Here is a 24,507-nt window from a genome sequence, read left to right as displayed (position 1 = left end):
CTGACTTGGGTTGTGAGCCGCCCTGAGTCCCTTCTGGGAAAAGGGTGGCATAGAAATATAATAAATTCAATTCAATTCAATTATAACTCTGGTCCTGGGAGCATTTACCATCAGGAGGAAGTTCCATTGTTCCTCAAAAATAATGATGATAATAAACAGTAAAAAAAAAAAAAAAAACCACCACCACAGCTATATAAAATCCTTATCTACTGCAGCAGGGAACACCTTCAGAACACTTACTGGCAGGATACACCCAATTATCCGTCCCTCCCAGGACAGCCTGTTTACTCTTTCAAAATAATTGTAATTTTGTCTAAATATCAGGTTTAGAAGCGTGCCAGGAGCATGTTTTTAGGATCAGCTCTTCAGAAACTCCAGTTAAATTTTCTAAGGGAAGATGACTCTGCAGAAGGTAGGCATCTGCCACCTATTCCAAAGTGGATGTGGATATCAACTCACAATAACTAAAGCAGTGTTTCTCAACCTTGGCAACTTGAAGATGTCTGGAGTTGAAGTCCAGACATCTTCAAGTTGCCAAGGTTGAGAAACACTGAACTAAAGGGAAGGGATTTGCCTGCAGGAGCCTAAAGCTGCGAACTGAGCAGATCTTAGCTCCAAGCCACATCATCAGCTAAATGATCTACAAAATGTGTCAGATCATGTCCACAGCAAAGACTGTGTTGGGAGAGGAGACCATTTTCAAATGCCTCAGATATGGGCCGGGGATGAGACAAAAGCCACTTAATGAGTACGTGGCAGGAGAAAAAAAATGCTAAAACATGGTTATGGGAGGTGAGAAAGACTCTTGTGATTAAAAGCTGAGCTCTTTTTCATTTGAACCATCCTTTTTACTGCGGAACTGGGGAAAGCGTTTGCAAGCATTCTTTTTCAGGTATTTGCAAAGCTCATCAGGTTTTTACAATAATCTGCAAGGGATGACTGAAAACTCAGACGAGGTCTGTTACAAATAGAGGGTGTTTACCGACTCTAATTGTGGTTGTCCTTTTCTGTTTCTATTTACACTAAATCCTTTATTGCCATTTTGGTGAAACTTTAATTCTTGGGATAAATACACACAATACCTCATGTAAGCAAGCACATAACTGCAATATATATTCTTGGCATGTAAGCTCACTGGTTAGGTTTACTGCAGTTTACCAACAATTTAACAAAGCTGTTACAAGCTTCTGGCCTGATATTGTTTCCAATGCTTCAGTTCCAGAAAAAAATTACCCAGCTAATAATCAAATCTAAAATACGCTTCCTTTCAAATTCCAACATTAAATGAAATTTAGTTTCAGGTAAAATGCCTCCTCTTTATGATATTATTCTGAGTAGCAACATTTTCATTCTGTATTTAGAGAAGGAATCACGATACAATGCTTTTTTTTCAAATCCCCTCCTTTGGAAAGGGATCATAGCTTAGCAAGAGAGCATAAGCATTTTATACAGAAAGTCCCACATTTGATTCTTGGTTTTTAATTAAAAATTCAGATAGGAGATGTAAAGGATTTCTTTCTGCTCAAAACCCTGGGCAATCATTGCCAGTCAAAACAGTAGTGGATTGGACTGACAAACAGGTATGTGGAAGTTTTCTATGTTCTACAAGGTACTCTATTTCATTATCCCTGGTAGAAGCTACATAGTTCAATTAGTGTGGATAACAAATTAACTTGGCAAAGAAGCTCTTCTCTCCAATTCTATTTCAACCAGGCAACCTGCAAATTCAATATACAGTAGAGACAGCTGCTTTAATTTCTCTCTTCCTCCTTCTAATTCAAATTTCTCCTGCCCAGAGCCCTGCAGTTGTCATGGGATTACAATTTGTATTTGTATTTGTATTTGTATTTTGTATAAGTTTATTTATAGGCCGCCCTTTTCCCTGAGGGGACTCAGGGCGGCTTACAACTTATATAGGAGGGGATACATACAATGACATATAACACAATACATAATTAAAAGAATAAAGCAACATTCATCATTCGGGCGGGGACAATTCACAACATCTATGAAAGGTACTACTGTGTTTCCCCAAAAATAAGAGCTGATCTTGTTTTTTTGGGGGGGGAGGGCAAAATAAGCACCAGGTCTTATTTTGGGGGGATGCCTTACTGTCCAACTTCTTCTGCAGCTGCTCGCAGCCACTTGCGACCAGACAATACATGACTCGTCGTGACAGGAGGCTGCATGGTGTGTTGGGCAGTTGCATGTGCGAGTGGCACCTCTGGTGTGATGTGCGACATGGTGTCTTGCCGCAAGCGGCAGCACCAGCACAATGAGCCACATGGTATGTCGCAAGTGGTGACACCAGTGTGATGAGCCACACAGCATCCTGTCGCTCGCACCACTGGTGTGACATGTAACATGGTGTTTTGCCTCAAGCGGCAGCACCAGCACAATCACCCACATGGCATGCCGCAAGTGGTGGCACCAGTGTGATGAGCCACACAGCATCCTGCCGCAAGCAGCAGCAGAAGTGCAGCAGCACAACAGTTGTTGGGGTGTGGGAGGCCTGGCCATAGTGGTCCTAAGGTAAGCGGGTGCGTGGCACATGAGCAGTTCCACCCCCTCATCGTCATCCTAGCTTGATTTTTACATATGTGCAACCAGATGGTGGCCAAGACTTAACTATGATTTATTTTGGGGTAGGGCTTATGTTAGGCACAGACATGAAAATCAGGTTAACTTTCTGAATTGAAAGTCATGTTACCATCTTTTGTTTCCACCAGCTCCATGTGACCATCAGTGTTGCTTCCACTCTCTGATGGCTCCACCTGCAAAGAACAAAAAACAATCCCCATGACTAAAGTTGAGAAAATCATATAGTATTGGGTTGAAAAACTCTTCTGCTGTTGGAAACTTATATTTTGCGTTTGGAGAAATGTGAGAAAATGATGGCTGGTACAATGAAAAAGCATGAACATTGATGTATCTATTGCTCTTGGAATGTTATCAGATTTACAAATCCTCTCTAAATAAACAGTTGTTTCTTTTTTTAATTTGATTTCAGGCAATTAGCAACACAGCTTGATTGGAACACCAGGTACACCAAACTTGGAGAAACTTGGTCTTTCCACCAAGCTTCCTCTTTGCCCAATGGTTGGTTGATTGGCTTAAAACATATTCATTTAATTATAATACTGATATTAAAATAGAAACAAATATAACAGTACGTTCTATGAAATGCCCCTTTACTCTCACTTTAAATCACCATAGCTTTCTTTTTTAATGATCCAGCAAGAAATCTATTGGGGAAAGACATGTTCACTACATCCAGGAAAATACAGCTCTTTTTATGTGTCCCGCTTGGGACACATAAACATTATAGAATTCTGAATGTAAGCTCATTCTGAATTTTGAAGAACTAATCAAACTAAGAAGAAAAGGTCTTTTCATGGTAGCCAAGCCATGTGGAAAGTTAACTTTAAAACTCCTTGGCATCAATTGACAACAAAAAAGGGAGTTAGATACCACCCAAATAATAATCAGACCGCTCACTAAAACTGCACATGAGTTAGCAGCTTCTTGTAGATATTTAAAAGCATACAGAATCCTACAGAGCTGAATTAAGTGGCATAATGTAGAGGAACAACGTAGTGGTACTATTTCAGCCTCTTCTGCTGGATGGAAATACCTAGGATTGTAGAGTTAATCATTTGCCTCCCAGAGTCATTTAGCTCCCATTCCCACCATTAAAAAAATTGTTGGGTCCATAAAAGTCTTATCTATGGATACTGAACGCTATCAATCACTTTCATTGAACAAATCCAAATTGGAATAGAGGTAAGCAATTTAATAAGCAAGCTGTTTTGCAAATGTATCACAGCAGGTTGTTGGGAACACTCCCTTCTCTTCTGCAGCTCAGAACATAGTAGCTCCAATTTAAACAACATCAACAACTCCCTAAGGCAAATTCTGTGCTGACTCCCCAGTAGGAAAGAAGACCTTACTACCATCAGAGTAGTCTTTTCCTCTAGGTTATGTTTGACTACCTTTGTTCCATGTTTCCCATCCCAGATAGACTTCTGTTGGGATGCATGTGGGGATCCCACATACACCCCCACACTCACTGAAGAAGATCCTAATGCTGGGAAAGATTGAGGGCAAAAGAAGAATGAGATAACAGAGAATGAAGAAGCTGGATGGCGTCACTGAAGCAGTAGGTGTGAGCTTAAATGGACTCCAGAGGATGGTAGAGGACAGGAAGGCCTGGAAGAATGTTGTCCATGGGTCAGACACAACTTCGCAACTAACAACAAGAACATAGTTTTATATGTGTTATAAAGGCCAGTAAACACTCAGCTCCACTCAATGGCTTTGAAGCCACCCTGAAACAAGGGATTAAATGATTGTAAAAAGAAAAGAAAAAAAGAATGCTTTTTTAATATAATGTTTTCCTCTGGATTTGAACAGAACTAAATCTATAAACTCTCTTTAAAAGCAATTTGAAACAAACTCATTGCGAAGATAAATGGATACAAAGAAGTGTTGTTGTGAAGGGATGGAAAGATGCTTGAAGCTGTTCTAATTGCAGCATCCAAAACAGGCTGGAGTTTTCAACCATTTTCCTGTTTTGATGGTGGGAATTATTTCCCTTTTATAATCAAGTAGTTTTAAAATATTATATAATAGAAGATTTAAGAGCTACTTTTTAAGCATCCCCTTCAAAAGATAAGACATACTTTTGGGTTATTGAACCGCTGGACATCTGGAACGTACTGATTTCCTTCACATGGCCCCTCTGGATAGAGACCACTTGTTTCTTGGATTACCTAGGAGGGGAAAAAACACGATATAAGCAATTTCGTGTCTTATGGCCAGCTACAGCTTTTATTTTCTTCTGTGCTGAAAAGCATTTTAATTGAAGCTGAATTCAATTTAAGCAAAGCAGTTTTTAAGTTAAGAGAAAGGAAAGTTGAGCTGTTTCAGAAACCTCTGCTTGCGAGTGAAGCCTAGGATACATATATATATAAACAGCACACCAAATCGGAGGATGTGCTCGGCAACCCCCTCCATTGTTCTACTCTAATTAGGAATGGTTTCTTACGTAACAGTCTCTGGGCATGTCAGTAGAGATATCAAGATGCAAAACAGTACATGAGCCAACAACAGTTTTTTTTAAATCCTCTTTCACCTATTAGAAGAAAATGATTTTAGTTTCTGTGCTATATTGACCACTGTAGATTAAAACCACTCACGAGAGGCATAGAAGATTACCTCAGTGTGGGCTGACAAAGTAACCCTGTGTTATACCAATATGAGTGCATACATGTATTTTTTGCTGTGGTTAGTTTAATTTAGAAACAGAGGCTTGGTCCTTTGCCAGCCAGTGTTCTTGTGCTTTTACAAGATTTATCAAACAGCATGTACTTGCTTTGAACTTGGACATTTTTACTTAACTATAAATTATTAAGCATTTCCTTGTGTTTTCACAGCTAACCTCAGTTCAGAGGTCTTCGGTATGGAAAATCAAGATGATCCAGATGCAGAAAAATCAAAATAATAAGTACAGAAATATCAAACGCAAGGGCATGGCCACACAACATTGAACATTTATCCCTTGAAAAGCTTAGAAGCACAGTAATGTGTAAGTAAACCTGGAAATTAGAGGATCAGTTATAAGCATCATTCACTTGGTGGCATCATAAGTTTAAATGGTGGCCCAATGACTGGTATAACTAAATATTAAATTAACGTCATTGAAAATTCTCTAAAAATATTTTAATTTAACAAGGAACTTTGCTCTTCTAAATCATACATTTGCCCTTGGGTTCTAGTGAGCTCATCAAGTATATTTCCTAAAGGCACTGTGTGTTTCTTTAAGAAAAAGTCTTAAATCACATGCCTGGTAAAACACAAGAATACTGGCTGCCAATTTCAGTATTGTCATTTGCAATTGTGGCTTCAACAAATCCTTCAACCTGGAGTAACAGGCATTGCCAAAAAAAAGGGGGCTCCACTCACTCTGAGCCATTGTTCTGCTTGGTCTTTACTTTGCAAACCCAAGACAATCACGTCTGCATTCATGGGGATGATCTTCAGCTTATGTTCCTGCTTTCTCAGATTCTTCTCCTTGTGAATGACACTACAGCTCACCAAATTAACATCCAGCTGAGGACTATGGTCTTTGGAAGTCTTGTAGCACTGGGAACAAAAGAAATATGGCAAGATTATTTATTACTTTCGTTAAAATTATTTAAAACATTTGTTCAGCTGCCCATCTTAAAACCAACTCTTGGGTGTCTTACAACCAATCAAACAATAAATAATCATAAAGCAAAAAAATGATAAAACTAAAAGAAAAAAAAAAAACTTGCCCCAAAACCGCACTTCCCAGATGGTAATCAACATAGCCAGATCTTAATTGCTCTCCTGAAGGTTAAAGAGGGAAGGCTGCTGGTCTCAGGGCCAATGGTGCTCCTTAGGACAGAGATTGCAAAAGAAAAGATGCTCCTCTAAGGACCCACAAATAGAAATGTTTAATGGAAAGGACTTGGAATATGCCTACCTATTCTGACCCCCCCTCCGGCCTGTGAATCACCTAGACACAGGCTTGGCTATTTGCCACTCTTTAATCATGGAGTTATCGACTCCTTTGGCTGAAGGCCCAGACAAGACTCACATGCAAGAATTGGATTTGGATTTTATTCAACTTGTATGCCGCCCTATTCCCGAGGGACTCAGGGCGGCTCACAAACCGGAAGGGAAGGGAACAATACATAAAAAAGAAAACAAAAACAGACAACAATACAGAGCCAGTTTAAAAGGTCTCAACAAGCACACCAGTTTGAGTGGGGATGGAACTCAGCAGCCCCAGGCCTGCTGGAACAGCCAGATCTTAACGGCTTTACGGAAAGCCTGAAGGGTGGTGAGGGTCCAAATCTCCATAGGAAGATCGTTCCAGAGGGCCAGAGCAGCCACAGAGAAGGCCCTCCTCCGGGTGGTCGCCAGTCGGCATTGGCTGGTAGATGGAATTCGGAGAGGCCTAGTCTGTGGGATCTAATAGGTCTTTGGGAGGTGATTGGCAGGAGGCGGTCTCTCAAGTACCCAGGTCCAATACCATGTAGGGCTTTATAAGTGATGACTAGCGAAGTGTATCCGGAGACCAATAGGCAGCCAGTGCAGCTCGCGGAGGATAGGTGTAACGTGGGTGTACCGAGGCGCACCCACAATCGCTCGCGCGGCTGCGTTCTGGACAAGCTGAAGTCCCTGAAAGCTCTTCAAGGGCTGCCCCGTGTAGAGCGCATTGCAGTAGTCCAGTCTTGAGGTCACAAGGGCGTGAGTGACAGTTGTGAGAGCCTCCCGGTTCAGGTAGGGACGCAATTGGTGCACCAGGCGGACCTGGGCAAATGCCCCCCTGGTCACAGCCGACAAATGATGATCTAAAGTCAGATGTGGATCCAGGAGGACTCCCAGATTGCGAACCCTGTCTGAGGGGCATATAATTTCACCCCCCAGCCTGAGAGTTGGAATACATGGCCAATTATTGGGAGGGAAAAACACAAGCCACTCGGTCTTGTCAGGATTGAGAGCCAGTTTGTTTACCCCCATCCAGACCCTGACAGCCTCCAGGCACTGACACATCACGTCAACCGCTTCACTGAATTGGCACGGGGCGGACAGATACAACTGTGTATCATCCGCATACTGGTGATATTTTATCCCGTGCCGCCGAATGATCTCACCCAGCAGCTTCATGTAAGATGTTAAACAGGAGGGGGGACAGGACCAAACCCTGTGGCACCCCATACTTAAGGGGCCTAGGGGTCGACCTCTGCCCTCCAACCAACACCAACTGCGACCTGTCCAAGAGATAGGAGGAGAACCACTGAAGAACGGTGCCTCCCGCCCACACCTCTCGCAACCGTCACAGAAGGATACCATGGTCGATGGTATCGAAGAACGCTGAGAGGTCAAGGAGCACTAGGACAGAGGCATGGCCCCCGTCTCTGGCTCTTCAGAGATCATTGGTCAGTGCGACCAAAGCAGTTTCCATGCTGTAGCCAGGCCTGAATCCCGACTGAAAGGAGTCTAGATAATTGGTTTCATCCAAGGACCGCCGGAGCTGAGAGGCCACCACTTTCTCAACAACCTTCCCAACAAAGGGGAAGTTGGAGACTGGGCGGTAGTTATTTAAGATGGCTGGATCCAAAGACGGCCTCTTCAGGAGGGGTCTCACCACCACCGCCTTTAGGGGGGTGAAAGAACCCCTCCAGAAGGGAGGCGGTAACTATCGCCTGGATCCAGCCTCGTGTCACCTCCCTACTGTTCGCGACCAGCCAGGAGGGGCACGGGTCCAGTACACACGTGGAGGCACTCACTGCTCCGATGGCCTTGTCCACTTCCTCAGGAATAACAAGCTGAAAGTCAATCCAAAGATGCCGTTCAAGACCCTCCCCCGGTACCTCGGCTGGCTCTGCGCAATTGGAGTCCAGGTTTGTCCAAAGCCGAGCAACTTTATCTGCGAGAAATTGGACAAACTCCTCAGCTCTACCTTGTAAAGGGTTGCCCACATCCTTCCCTTTCAGAATAGTTGGCAGCAACCCAAAATCCAACAGGCACGGATACAAGGCAGACAGAGTTTTCCAATACTGTTTCAAACAATTGTTTCCTGCAAATGCCCCCTCCCAACTTCTCCACTTATATACTCTCTTGGAAGGGGCCAAGCCACAACCACCTGGGCTTAATCATCGTCTATGAATCTGCCTACAGAGCTGCTGCTTCCATTTCTCTGCCCTTCTTAATCTTGCATCAGGGACAAACTGCCTTCAATCCTCCCACTGCTCCATGCCTCAGGCGCCTCCTGATGGCCAACCAGCCTCTCTGGTCCCTGCTCTGAGTCTGAACCCTGCCCAGGGTCCTCCACATCTTCCTTGGCAGACTCATGTGGTTCCTCGCTATCCGAGTCCATCAGCAGCTCAACCAGATCCTACTGGGCCACAACACCTGCCCTATCTATTCTGGTGGGCAGGCAGATGCCTCAGAGAGAAGAGATTGTACAACTAACTCATGCCATGTTTAATGGGAACTACACCTGCCTAACATCAATATCTAAAGAAATAGGCTTGCTATTTACTAAATATCGAATATCTAGAGATAGGCTTCCTATTAACAGTATGTCACAGGTAATAAGTAATATTTATTTAAAGTGAAGCCAACTGACATATGGAAATTATGAAATAAATGTTTCATGAAATAATGAATGAAAACAGAATTACTGGGGGTTACAAATCAAAGATTAAAACTATCCAATAAGAGTAGAAGGAAGGCCTCTACCAAACCTTCACATTTAATACAAATTTTACATGTGCCATGTAACTAAGTTTAGATATACCTAAACTTATTCAAGCATACATTCTCATCACCAATGTTGAAATGATATTTGAGAGGGAGGGATGGGGGAAGCAGTTTGTTACTTATCTCAAGCATTAAAACCCCTAAATTAGAGTATTCCTTTGTCTTATTTACAGTATTAATTTCTTAATTACAGTATTCCTTTATACTATACTTCTCTCACAAGAGTACATGTGATCCACACAGGCTTCTTTCTCAACAAATATATTGAAATTGAGAATAGAGCAGAGGTGAGTTCCTACCGGTTCAGACTGGTTCGGCCGAGTAGGTAGTAACTCGGCTGGCCATGCCCCCAAACCGGTTCTATCTGCAGCACCATAGGATCACCATCTTGTTTTTTACCTACTGCTCATGTGCGCATAGTGCGCATCAAGCATGTGCGTGCACTCCCAAAGAGCATCCCTGAGTGAACCGGCAGTAGCCGGAACCCAGCCCTGGAATAGAATAAGGAGTGACAAGGGTTACCTTGGCTTTATATTTGTGGTTTCTTCCTGTGTCATACTATGTACTCTACCTCCCTCTCTATCTGCCGAAACAGCTCTTCTGCAAACACTTGCAAACATGATTAGCTCTTATTTAAAGAACAGAAAACCAAGAAACTTTCCATAACCAACTAACTTATTGTTAAAGGCAGGATAATAAAATTTGTAGTCCAAAACTGTAGTCCAAAGAGCCAAGGTGGCGCAGTGGTTAAATGCAGCACTGCAGGCTACTGCTAGATCAGCAGTTCAGCGGTTCAAATCTCACCGGCTCAGGGTTGACTCAGCCTTCCATCCTTCCGAGGTGGGTAAAATGAGGACCCAGATTGTTGGGGGCAATATGCTGACTCTCTGTAAACCGCTTAGAGAGGGCTGAAAGCCCTATGAAGCGGTATATAAGTCTACTGCTATTGCTAAAACATCTGAAAATTACATATGGTAAAAGTAACGTTGCCTTCACATCCTACTTATAGGCTTCCCAGAAGTATTTCTTTGTTTATCTGGAGGAATCAAGCTCTTAGACTCTTTGGATTTACTTGCTACCTCTCCTGTATGAATTCTTCATGTTTAATGTTTTAACAGAAAATTTTCAAGAATAATTTATATTTTAAACATAGCTTCTGGGCTCACCAAATACTTACTAACAGTCTGTTGTCTTTAATCATGCAAAGCTGCTTGGCCCACTGGCCTAACCATTTTTTTCTCCAGAGAAAAGCACAGATCCGGGAATCTTTCATAAGTTCAATAGATGCTTCAGGTGATGGCCACTGATGAGAGGCTGGCTTGTCTTTAATCCTCTCTTCCTCATCGTAGGATTCATAAGAGCTGCTGACAGCTTCATCATCTGCATCCAAGGGAAAGAGACCATTATATTTACATCAAGGTTACAAAGGGATTAGATTTTTCTTTCCTCCACTATGTTAGCTCCAAAGCATTCCAAGGTGTACCACAAAGATAAACAGAAGTAAAGATAAAGATGGCTTGAGAACTTGCCAAGTTTAAACCATCACAATATGTTCAAGAAAATATGGCAATTTTACTTGCATTCCACTTTGATCAGCATGCAGAAGATCATTATCCAATCCAATTTTTAAATTTTGTAATAATAGCCACCATATAAGGGCTGAAATCATAAATTGAACTCTAATTTGAAAAGTGAATGGCATGAATCATATCCATATGAAATAATTGTTTATGTGCCATCAGGATGTTTTTGACCCCAAGAAGATAGGTAGAGTTTCTCCATTATGATCTATCCCTAACCTTTTCTTTAAATCATACACCCATCAACTCTTGCATTAATTTTGATAGAACTAGTACACTAATAATTTGAGTCAACAGTCCTATTTTATTCCAACAAGCTGTAGAGGTATGAAATAAGTATCACAGTGGTATGTTTTAATAATATGCATATTATACAAGGATTTTATTCAGTTTGAAATTATGTAATATGTCACTTTTATAAATTCTATGTTCTGCTATATCATGCAAACTGATGATCTTCAAATGTCTTAAGATTTCAATATCCACCACTTTTAGCCACGATAACTAGTAACAAAAGAACTGTAATAACTTGTCTTGCATTAAAATAATGACTTCCTTTTTTAAAAAAAATCTGTGACTATTATAAAAAACAGGAAATAGAGGAAAAGGAAAGTCTGAAGATACCATACCAAAAGTATATTCACATACTTGCTTGGACTAACACTGAAAATAGTGCAATTAACAGTTTAAACTTATTCCACATCACCTTTTTTTTGCTCTTATTAATTTTTTTCATGTGGAAGCTAGCATTTAATTTCAGTGGGGAGGGGCTAATATTTATTTCATGAGCCTTACGCACACATAGAAAAAATATTACAGCAAAGGTGACTAACAAACAAGCACTGGAGCACCTAACAAGGTACTAATTATGACCTTTAAAGTGCTCCATGGCTTAGGTCCAAGGTACCTGCGAGACCACCTACTGCCACCGGTAGTCTCCCATCGTCCAGTGCGATCCCACAGAGTTGGCCTCCTCAGGGTGCCGTCGGCCAGACAGTGTCGACTGGTGACCCCAGGGGGAGAGCCTTCTCTGTGGGAGCGCCTTCCTTCTGGAATGAGCTGCCCCCGGAGCTTCGTATAATCCCTGACCTCCGGTCCTTCCGACACACCCTAAAAAGTTGGCTTTTCCAGCAAGCCAGCCTGGCCTGAACAAAACAAATCAAAGTATTGATTATTGTTAATTTTACTTTGAATTCTTTTTTAAAAAATGTGTCATTGTTAATTTTAATTGGTTTGGGGATATTCTATTTAATTCCTTTTAAACTTTTGTAGTATATGTTTCTTTTAATGTTGTACGCCGCCCTGAGTTCTTGGGAGAAGGGTGGCATATAAATCGAATAAACCTAAACCTATCACCAGTCATGTCATTAAAAAGTGAAATGTGCCTCACTTACTTTGGCCATGCCTTGTGGGGGAATTCACTGGAGAAAGCAATTATTTCAATTTCAATTTCAATTTTAATGGATTTGTATGCCGCCCAATCCCGGAGGACTCTGGGCGGCTTACATAAAAACAGTTTAAAAAAGAAGATATTAAAAATTTAAAATATAAGACAGAACAAATTAAAAAAGACAACAACATGCACTCGATCTTATTGGGGCTGAAGGTCAATCAAGATCAGCAGCCCCAGGCCTGCCGGAACAGCCAGGTCTTAACAGACTTTCAGAAGGCCAAGAGAGTGGGGAGAGTCCGGATTTCAGGGGGTAAATCATTCCAGAGGGCCGGGGCAGCTACAGAGAAGACTCTCCTCCGAGGAGTCGCCAGATGACATTGTGCAGTCGGTGGCACCCGGAAAAGGCCCACCCTGTGTGATCTTATTGGGCGCTAGGAGGTATGTTGCAGGAGGCGGTCACAGAGATATCCAGGTCCTAGGCCATGTAGGGCTTTAAAGGTAATAACCAGCACCTTGAAGCGTGTTCGGAGACCAATAGGGAGCCAGTGCAGCTCACGGAGGATAGGTATAACATGGGTGTATCTAGGTACACCCAATATCGGTCGTGCTGCTGCATTCTGGACCAATTATAGTCTCCGAACACTTTTCAAGGGCAGCCCCATGTAGAGTGGGTTACAGTAGTCGAGCCTTGAAGTGACGAGGGTGTGAGTGACCATTTGGAGTGCCTCCCGGTCCAGATAGGGACGCAACTGGTGCACCAGGTGAACCTGGGCAAAAGCTCCCCTGGTCACAGCTGACAGATGGTGTTCTAGAGTCAGTTGCGGATCCAGGAGAACACCCAAGTTGCGAGCCCTCTCTGAGGGGTGTAAGATTTCACCCCCCAGGTTTAAAGATGGAATATCCAGACTATCTTTGGGGGGCAACATCCAAAGACACTCAGTCTTGTCAGGGTTGAGCGCAAGCTTGTTCATTCTCATCCAGACCCTGACAGCTTCCAGGCACTGTGTCAGCTTCTGCTTTGCTGTTGCTTCAGCTGCCATGAAACGGGGAGGGAGGGCATGGTATTTGGGTGGGGTTACTCGATGTGCTGGAGGAATGTTCTGGAGTTCTCTGGATGGTCAGACTATGCATGCGTGGGTGTTTCCCGCCTGGACTAACGGCACCGACATTCCATCTTCGTGATGCCTTTTGAAGTTATCTCACACCTGACACTTGAAGGACTTATGATTGGACTAGGCCTATGATGCCAGGGGGTGTGGAATGGGCTATTCTATATATCAACTGCTTTCGTGCCTAATTAATCAGACTTCGCTATGCAACCGCTCTTTAACCATTTTTAATTAGTAAAAGTACATTTGATTTTCCACGTATGGAGTCTCATGGTCTTTCTTTCCTAATTATTAAATGGAGAGGTGCTGACACACTGGGACATTACTTCCACCGCTTCACTGAGTTGGCACGGGGTGGACAAATACAACTGAGTATCGTCCGCATACTGGTGGTATTTAATCCCGTGCCGACAAATAATCTCACCCAGCGGCTTCATGTAGATGTTAAATAGGAGGGGGGACAGGACTGAGCCCTGCGGCACCCCATATTCAAGGGGCCTAGGGGTTGACCTCTGTCCTCCGACCAACACCGACTGCAACCTGCCAGAGAGGTAAGAGGAGAACCACCGTAGAATGGTGGCTCCCACTCCCACCTCTTCTAGCCGTCGCAGAAGGATACCATGATCGATGGTATCGAAGGCCGCTGAGAGATCAAGAAGCACCAGGATAGAGGAATGACCTCTATCCCTGGCTCGCCAGAGATCATCGGTCAGTGCGACCAAAGCGGCTTCGGTGCAGTAACCAGGCCTGAAACCAGACTGAAAGGGATCTAGATAATCCGCTTCATCCAAGGTCCGCTGGAGTTGGGAGGCCACCACCTTCTCAACAACCTTCCCTAAAAATGGGAGGTTGGAAACTGGACGGTAGTTTTTAAGGGCGGCTGGGTCCAGAGCAGGCTTCTTGAGGAGGGGTCTCACCACCGCTTCCTTCAAAGGTTGGGGGAAAGACCCCTCCCGAAGAGAGTGTTTACAATCCTCTGGATCCAGCCACGTGTCACCTCCCTGCTGGTTGAAACCAACCAGGAGGGGCACGGGTCCAGTAGGCAGGTGGCGGCACTCATTGCTCCTATGGCCTTGTCCACTTCCTCAGGAGTGGCAAGCTGGAACTCACTCCATAAAATTTGATAAAGGCTCTCCCTCGGCATTTCTGCTGGCACTGTCCAAGTGGAGTCTAGGTCCGTCCGAATCTGAGTGACTTTGTCCGACAGAAACTGAACAAATTCCTCAGCTCTTCCCTGTAAGGGTTCACTCGCATCCCTCCCTTTCAGGAGGGAGCGAGTTATCCTAAACAGGGCAGCCGGGCAAGATTCTGCAGACACAATAATGCAATTATGTTTGGAAGAGTTAAGGTGAAAGGAATCCAGGCCTTCAAAGAACATGATGGCTGTGAACCATTGAAGCTGACACCAGCCAGGGTATAGAAAAACACAAAGAAATAGTGCAAGATTAGAAGATATGGAGAAACCTGGCCAAGTGTCAGATTCGACTGAATAGATATCATTAACAAATAACAGAGTTAGAAGGGATCTTGCAGGTCATCTAGTCCAACACCCTGCCCAAGCAGGAGACCCTACATCTGCCTCTACCTAGGATTGAACTCACAACTTCCCAATTGTGAGGCAAGATTTCCATCTCTAGGCCACAGCTGTTCTTCATCATCATCACCACCACCATCATCATCCTTCACTTTGCTATTGCCATAGAAGTCCTCATTGTTGTTGAAGACTTTATGTCTTTTTTATATGATGAAATTTGCACTGCAAATTATTTACATTATTTTACACTAATTTAAATAATTCTCAGAGCAATGTGAGGTTTCAAATTGAGTTCCCTAAGGATGTCAATATAGGACCCTCTGAAGTTCTTTAAACCAGTTGTGCCCTTTCACAGAACTGAGAAGCAATGGACAGGTGCCATGTTCACCCTCCTGTATACCTCAAAGCTCTCTTCTGTAATTGAGTCCAAAGGATTGCACAGCCCTACTTTCTGATTTGTACAATCTCTCCTACTTCACAAATCCATGGAGATATTTTAAGTTTTCCGCTGAATTTTTATTCTTGCACAAAATAAGCTGCTTCGTGACCACAAATAGGAAGATGACACCTATTCCATCCCAGAGCAATAAACCCACTGGAGATTGCTGTCTTGGTCTCCTTGAGAGACGCAATTATTTGGATCATTTATAGGCAATCTAGTCCAGATAGGAATTACAAGGGGCATGTCAGGTGTGAAAGACCAGATCCGCATGGGAAGATCCAATTACACTGACTTATTGCTAAAAAGCCTATGCACAGGAATCTTCTTGACTAATGGTTAGCACCTGCCTGGAATCAGTTAAGAGTCAACAGAATTTGAAATGGGAAGGTTGGACTTAGTCCACTTGTGGTTACATAGGGATCCTAAGATCTCTCTTTCAACTCTGCTCTCAGGTTCTGCCACTGCTTCTCCTATATTGGTTCTTATTTCTGCCACATTAGCTCCATTTCAGTTTGCCATCCCCCACCCCCCGGAAGTCCTGTTGAGTCTCATATTTAAACATACAACTTTGTTCCTCTTTTGGGAGAAGAAGAGAACTGAGGCAGCAATGCAAGTAAATGTGTTGTACCCCAAGATCATGCTAGAAAAGGTGTTTAGTAAACAACTTACCATCTGTTCAGTGGTGCCTGGATTCTAAACACCTTCCTATCAACTATTAGCCCTAAACTTGCTCAATTCTTCATTCAATTTGTGGGTTTAAATGGGATCAGTTAAGGCTTCTATTTTGCAATAGCTTCATAGACACACCCTGAAAAGTAAGCTATTTGGATATATTCTTTAAATATTATCAAATGTTTATTATTATACATCCAGTGAAAGATGTGCAAAATGATATCAAATGAAGAAATGTCACTAAACCATATTGTATGCTAATAAATGTAATCTTTGATTTAGAAAATGATTTTTTCTCTCTCTATGGGTAGGCACTATGTCTTTTTTATTGTTCCCTAGCAACATTTTGTCATGAAGAAGGAAAGCATATTCAATGTTTATTAATCATTGAGAATAAACCTACTGATTTAGAATTAATGCACATACAAAGAGAAAATTGGGGTAAAGATTGATGGAAGAAACATCAACAATCTTTGGTATGCTGACAGTAGAACTCTCCTCTCAGAAACTAAAGAAGGCCTGGAATATCCAATCAAGAAAATCAAAGAAGAAAGTGAGAATTTTGGACTCTTTCTAAATATCAAAAAGACCAAGGTCATGATTGCTGTAAGGAAGGGGAACATCAAAATAGAAATCGATGGTAAAGAACTAGATTGTCTGGAAAAAAAAAATTTCCCCTAGGATTGCAAATAGCTCAAAGTGATGAATGGAGCACAGAAATAAAAAGTCAGATTGCCTTGGGCTGCACTGCAATGATGAACATGAACTAAATATGGAAAAGCAAGGACATCAGCCTGGCAACCAAATGTAGGTTACTTCACTCTATTGTGTTCTCTGTAGATGTTCAGTGTGAGAATTGAATCTTTAAAAAGTAAGACAGGAAGTAAATCAATTCGTTTGACCTATGGTGCTGGGGAAACCTGCTATGTATTCCTTGGATAGCGAAGTGTGCCTAACATGAAAGTACTGGATTGCATAACACCAGTCATATCACTAGAAGGCAAAATCACTAAACTGTGTCTTACTTACTTTTGCCATGTCATACAGCTGAATTTATTAGCAAAAGTAATTTTGCTTGGAATAATTAACAGTAAAAGGAATCCAGGGTGTCAAAGAATGCAGTAGTTGGATACCATCAAAGTTGACACCAGCCAGAGCATAGGAAAACTTAAATAGTGTATGATTGGAAAATGTGGAGAGACCTGACCCAGAGAATCGCCAATTGTTGAACGTGACTGAATAGATAACATCATCATCAGTTGCACTGTATTATCTATCAGGGAAGCGTTGAACTCTTCACATGAAATATACTTGTCCCAAAGATGCTTTTTTCAAGAGGCAACTGGACTTTCTGAAGAAGCTTCTTGGATGAGAAGTGAAACATCGTCGAAGAAAAACCAGAAAGTCCAGTTACTGCTTTAAAAAAGCACCTTTGGGACAACCATGACCTTGAATGACTGAGAATCTCTATAGACATGAAATATACTTATGAATTTGTTTCATAGATTTAAATATTGTCTTTCCTTTAGAAGCTTAATGGACCAAATACTGCACTCAGTCCTCTGGCCTTTCCCCATATAACAATCCTGCGAGGCAGGTTGCATTTAAGAAAGCACCTGGCTCATTGTTATCTGGTGAGCGTTCTTGACAGAAGATTGGCATAACTAGATTAATCAAGGCCATTTTATCTTTGTATTCACAGTCAGAAATTTTCTGAAAAACCCTCATCAGTGTGACCTTTGATTTTTCAGAGAATTGTTTTGATTCTGTTTATCAGAAATAAGTCAAATTACATTTTCCTGTCATGTAGATGCAGTGATAGACTTAATCTTGAATTTAATCACAATTATAGATATGGGATCCAAACAGGCCATTTTATCATTGTATTTACAGAGAAGAATGCTATGAATTGGATAGTCTAATGGTTTTTATACCACCACCTCCTCCTCCTCCTCCTCCTCCTCCTCCTCCTCCTTCTTGTGGACACAAAGCTCTGATTTTTTTCATTTGACTTTATCTCCAATCAGTTTTCTTGTATTCTTGAATTTAGAATATGAAAGAAGAACTTACAGTCTCTGGACAACCTGCTGTTCCCCAGCTGCACTTCAACGAGCCGCAAGAATGAGCTTCTGAATGCTGACAGAGAGTTGCTTCTTACAAAGCAAAAATGTTCTGCCTAGAAGCACTGAGCGATTATAATTGATCATGACTGATTAAGGCATTGCTTTTAAAAATCTATACCTGGTGCTATTTCTTTATTAGTGGCCCTAACATGGATATGTTTTAAAGATGAAAATAAGATCTGGTGAAAGACTCTTACAAAGCAACTGACAGTTAGGGCAATAATATTATTTTTTAAAATATGCCAGACCCATAGTTAACATAGCATTTATTACTCTCTCAATAACCTGGATGCTGGTCTGGTCCAGAGGCGGTACTCATCAGGTTCTAACCAGTTCTGGAGAACCGGTAGCGGAAATTTTGAGTAGTTTGGAGAACCGGTAAATATCACCTCTGCCCCTGCCCCCATCTATTCTCTGCCTCCCAAGCTCCAGCTGATCAGGAGGGAATGGGGATTTTGCAGTAACCTGGAGTGGGGAGGGAATAGAAATTTTTACAGTATTCTATCCCTGGAGTGGGAACGGAATGGAGATTTTACAGTATCCTTCCCCAGCCACAACCACCAAGCCATGCCCACCAAGCCACACCCACAGAACTGGTAGTAAAAAAAAATTGAATTCCATCACTGGCTCTAGTCCCAGTAGCCATTAACTTAACATAAAGATATGCATGATGAGAGATGAAGAAGGAGAAAAAGAAAGACTTCTGAACATGAATTTCACTGGTCAATGGATTATATTGTTTTAACAATTGGAAGCACAATTTCTCTAACACACGTAGTGAAAATTAGAATCAGTCTTTAGACTTTAGAACAAGCTCTTTATGGTCATGATCAGTGCAAATAAAATCAGATGGTGGTGATTCAGGCTAAGTAGCTAGCATTCAATATGTACTCTGAAGGATACAGCCTATATTGATTGTCATAATTTACTTGTGAGGCTGACAAAGGGTTGCAGCTCAGCTTGGGAGACCTCAGCACTGCAATCATTAGAATCAATGGGCGGGCCAAGGTCAAAGTAGCTCAAAAACCTACCCATGCTGTCTGAAGAGCTGAGGCAATGAATTTTAAATAGAGGAGGAAGATACAGCATGAATACATAAAGTCTTATCATGTCCATAGAAATATCTATAAAACCTATTATACCAAGGGGAAAATCTAACTGTAATGGTATCAACAGGGGTGGGTTTCAGGCGGTTCGCGGTGGTCCCCACGAACCAGTTGGTCGGCGAACCCGGAAGTAAGTAACTTCCGGGAACGCCGAAGGATCCACCCGCCCGCGTTTCTTACCCGGTTTTGACGAGTTCTGCGCTTCCACGCATGCGCAGAACGCATACAGCACCTGCGCGATCCTCCAGGAGCAGCTGGAGCATCGCACAGGCGCTATTACGCATGCGTGCACTGTGCGCGTGCACGAGGATGCTGCCAGCCCCGTTCCAACCGAACCGGTTGGAATGGGGCGAGAAACCCACCCCTGGGTATCAATATCATATTGAGCTGAATAGGACCTAGGCAATTCTGTCATTTAATGCTCTTTTTCAAAATTTACTTAGCAGTATTATATTTTAAAAATCTCTTCTGCCATGCGATTGAACTGATTGTTCTTAGAAATAACAGTTTTCTTTCTTTCTAGCACGCAACTGAACAAAACAACAATGAAACTCTAGACATATACAAATATGTACCATTCATAGAAACACTGTAAGGCTCAGCTTCTTCATAGTACCCTTCTGGAGATTCATTTTTGAGGCCCAATTGTAGTTTTGATTCAGGAATCTGTGCAATATAAATAAAAGTTAGGAAATAAGCAGATAAAAAGTTTTGAAGCAGGTTCTAAATGTTCTATCATCAAAATTAAAAGGAACATTCTCCTATGAAAGCAAGATTTATTCCGTTCACAGAACTTACTGTTATAAGAAATTTCGTATTAAACCAAGAACAAAAGGCAAGCATTGTGGTGTAACAGTGCTACAGTTATAATTTTGTATATTTTTCCCTGAATATGAGTCAATGGAATTTTCTGAAAAACCCTCATCAATGTGACATTTGATTATTCCGACAATTGTTCTGATTCTGTTTATCAAAAATAAGACAAATTACATCTTCCTGGCATGTAGATGCAGTGATAAAGTGACTTACTCTTAAATTTAAGCAAAGTTTAATATACAGTACTGTGGTGAGCCTACTGGGTATTTTGGAGGATTTAAAATGACCCATGTCCTTCTTTGTAACTTAAGGTGGTCTTGATTTAGCTAATATCTTATCTTGCAACACTGTCAATATTCAAAATACCTGTCCAGCAAATTATCAGATTGTTACAAGGCATTGGAATACAATTTCCTTGGACTTTATAACTGAGCTATCATGTGACAAAGATCTGAATATCATTCTGATGGTAGATGAATTCTTTTTTAAAATGGCATATTTTATTATCTGTTGTAATCTCCCTTATGCCTTGAGTTAGCTTGCCTGTTCATTCAAAACGTTTTCTGGAACCACTGTTTATCCAAATACTTAATTTCTTACAAATGGCATCAATTTGTGGCACATTTTGAAAATTGTTTTAGCAACTGTAGCTTGATCCATCTTCCAAATAAACTACAGTGAGAGGACAAATTCTACCTTAGAATACTACTTTTATTGCTATGTAAATTACCAGAAAGACATCTAGCCTAATATTTTATCTAGAACTATATTGAGTTATAAGTGAGTGCATACCTCCACTCAGCTGGCACAATTGCCTGTCTGTGGCCACTTATAACTGTCGTCTCATCTTGTAATTGAATGCTTTCCAGTGCTCCCCTCTTATACCAAAAGTTCAGCATTCTTAAGAATCAAGTGGATTCCACTAAAATATCTTACAAGCTCTCTATTATCATCACCTAGAACAGTGTTTCTCAATCTTGGTGACTTTAAGTCCTGTGGACTTCAACTCCCAGCATAGCTGGCTGGGGAATTCTGGGAGTTGAAGTCCACAGGACTTAAAGTCACCAAGATTGAGAAACACTGACCTAGAAGGACTCCCTGACCACTCTTAGAGAAACTCACCTGAAATGTCTTCCCCACATACATGTATTTAAGAAACTGGATGTCAAGTTTACTGAACCTTTTCTCATGGCAGCACAGTATAGATTCATTCTATAATTTTTTGCTTATAACTTGCTGCCATGTTGGAAATGCATCTATTTGTACACCATGCTCTTCCAGTTCTAGAATGTTGCACTGCATTTTGCACACTTCTTGATCACATCATTTCAGTGGTGGGAATTTTGAAATGCATTTTGAACTCTCAGTGCTGGAAGGACAGGCTGTAATATTTGCTTCATCAGAAAGTTTACTTTGCAATGAGCATTCTTGGGAGTGGTAGATGATATTTGTGTGCCAGACCTCCTTCAATAGTTTCTTCCGCAATATTGTTATAGGTACAAGCTAATTGTCTGGATACACAATCAGCCTTCGGCATCAATCAGCAATTCAGATAATTTTGGGATGAATCGGTTTGGGTAAAGGGAGGCAGACATTTGAATGACAAACAAAATAGAGACTCCCCATTCAATTTGCTGTGGTATAGGACATATGGTGAAGCCTATTTGTGAAGTCTCTTACACTTGGGATTCTCTATCTTGAAACCTGTTTATATTGATTAGAAAACAAATCAGACCACTTTATTCCATTACTATTAGTACAGTTTTTAAAATTGAAAACTTTGAAATGACTTAGAGCATTTTAAAATGAATCTCAGCCAATTAGTTTTAGACTGAACTTATACACATCATTTAAGGATAAGCCACATCAATAATCTATTTGCAAAAGATTTCCAGCAGCAATCCCTAACTTTCAAATACCAATAAATGAATGAGGATATGCCAAGTAATTAGAATATTAAGTGGAAAGCTTTATTTTAAAATAATGACAAAATAATTGCTTTTGATTGTTTCCTTGGTAAAATATTTACTCCCTTTGAAAATGGTTAAATGGAAAACGATAAACACTAATGTAAAAAAAAATGGTAGGTCCAGTTTTTACAGTACTTATAGACAATCTTTAGAAATCTATTTAAATATTTTAAGTGCTTAAAAACCACACTGGAGTTTTAAGCTATGTTTTCAGTAGTTGGATCTAGGCAGGAAACCTGATTGTGATATACATTTATAGTTAGCCAGGACCAGACACTATCACAAAGTCTAGAAAGATTAAAATAGTTATCTTGCTCTACAGTCTTAAAACAAACATTTATGTTCTTTATTAAATAAATTTCAAATGGACCAAAAAGAAATTGACTCCTTTGCATTGTTACTATTAACAATGGGAATCAGATGGCGGTAAGAGAAAGAATAGTTTCATCTTTCAATCAGTTCAAAGCTCAATTAATTACTTTCTGCCAGGAATATATCACTATTTTCTGATTAGTTCTGGAACTGAGAACAGGAAGTTTAATGTTTTTTGGCCCATTCTATAATTAAACAATTATCTGGCATTGAAAAATAAACATTAATGTTAATTTAAATACCTTTGTTTCTGACTCAAGTCCTTACTTTTTGTTGCTCTTATTTACAGATAAGAAAGTATTTAAAAAAAACAGTTGGGAAGAGGATGGGCAAGAGGATTAAAAATAAAACTTTTCTGAGCTTTGTTTTCTAAATGTATTATTGATTCTTTGATTCTCCCACAAATCAAAGACTCAGGGTTTTTCTGCCATGGTTGTCATTTTAATGCCAGAGTTCTGATCAGTTGAAAGGAAAAGAAGTTGATTTTTTTAAAAAAATGCAATCAAATGTCAGGGGAAAAACACTTCCTAACAGCAAGACCAATTAGCCACAAAGATTGTGGACATCATGGGATGTTGAAACAGGGCTCGAGAGTAGTACGGGAGAAGCTGTAACTTAGAATGGAAGTTGGAAAGAAACTAATTCATTGTTCCTTGTGCAGGAGAGATTAGTTGGCAACAGGAAATAACTGTCATTCATTCTTGTGCCTCATCAAAATGAACCACATCATTTCCATTTCACTACTTTAACTTCCATCTATCGGTAAGGAACCTTGTGGTAGCTTGAAAGATTGTAGAACTTTCTCATCTTCAAGACATTTAACTATATGGATGTTTTTCTTTACTATCTTTCCCAGTAAAGGGTGTTGCAATCAACTTTCACTTGTGAGTAAGATGGCTTTTATTTGGTCTGCCATAGCAACAGAATTATTTGATTTTCTTCTGCAAGAAAAAAAAAGCATGAAAAGCATCCAGTGACAAATTATTCTTTCAGTTTCATTCACCTTTTTACTAAAATTTATTTTGTTCAAGTAAAAGGTTTTTTCCCTGACACCTAGAAACTATCCAGTACTTTCTATGGCTATTAAACAACTCGCTCTTTCTGATCTTGGTGTTTATTATGAAAACCTCATAAAAACCTCTGCTAATCTTATCACTTCACCTGATCAGTGATAACAACTTTGCATCAACCAACAGCTTCTTGTTTACATGACACATACATTTAGCCAGACTAGCAAAGGGTGGATATTTTTCAGATAAACTAAATTATCAGAAATTGGTGAATTTCAGGCATTACTGGAATTGCTGCACATATTGCTCCTATCTGTTTAGCACATTGTATAGATAATCTACATAGTAACAAACTTCAAATGCAGATAGCGTTAGTCATAGCGTTAGTCCCTAGGCAAATATTTCTGCTAGAGTCCTTTTTACTGATTTGACTAAGAAGCAACCAATCGGCTCCTTTGATTCTCCTCTAAGTTAGAGTAAAAAAGATCCTGCTATGACTGCTAATTTATTTTGTGTGTTTCCTTTGTGAACTTCAATATTGTTTGGATGATGGTCTCCTTTCCCTTCCCTCTTAAGTCTCTGCAGAAGATGTCAAAGAAACACATTTGATTAACTTTATAATGAACTTTCCAATCTTGTCAATGGCACTATAATCCACTTTTACCATTAGCTGAAGTCAAGCAAAACTTGAGGTTAAGGCACCTCAAATTGAGTATATAGCCTGCTTGGAAATGAATGGTTAATAATTTAGTTATTTCTTCAAAGACCCAGTCACCACAAAAGTGTTTCAAAAAAGTTCTAGACAGACTTGCAGGAAGTAAGCTAAGTTATTATACACTCTCAAGGGAACTTCCAAATGTATATGTGACATACAATCTACAAATGCTAATGTCCTAATGTTAAATAAGACAAATATAAAGAAGTTAATGAAAAATGCATCCAGCAATTTTTTAAAAGGGTAGGGGTTGTTTGAGCATTATTTTTAAAAGTTAAACTTAACAACTCTCTTTTTCCATTGTGGAAAGAAACAACCTATACAGTGCTTCAGATCCAATTCTAAAACTGATAGTATATCAGAGGTGG

At 40.7% G+C, this 24,507-nt stretch overlaps 1 protein-coding gene across 1 annotated transcript in view; it reads right to left on the bottom strand.

Annotated features, from left to right (window-relative positions):
- AFAP1L2 (actin filament associated protein 1 like 2) overlaps positions 1-24,507 on the bottom strand; it is a 97,752-nt gene that overhangs the window by 15,009 nt on the left and 58,236 nt on the right. The window contains exons 5-9 of the mRNA XM_032225872.1: positions 19,832-19,922; positions 10,475-10,677; positions 5,965-6,144; positions 4,683-4,772; positions 2,711-2,774 (exon numbers count right to left, since the gene is read on the bottom strand). Coding sequence (XP_032081763.1) covers positions 2,711-2,774; positions 4,683-4,772; positions 5,965-6,144; positions 10,475-10,677; positions 19,832-19,922 — 628 coding nt within the window. The remainder of the gene's footprint in view (positions 1-2,710; positions 2,775-4,682; positions 4,773-5,964; positions 6,145-10,474; positions 10,678-19,831; positions 19,923-24,507) is intronic.

This window comes from Thamnophis elegans, chromosome 10 (assembly GCF_009769535.1).
Source record: "Thamnophis elegans isolate rThaEle1 chromosome 10, rThaEle1.pri, whole genome shotgun sequence".
In the NCBI taxonomy this organism is placed as follows: Eukaryota; Metazoa; Chordata; class Lepidosauria; order Squamata; family Colubridae; genus Thamnophis; species Thamnophis elegans.
The sequence above is the reverse complement of the archived record's forward strand: the minus strand, read 5'-3'. Positions and strand labels throughout refer to the sequence as shown.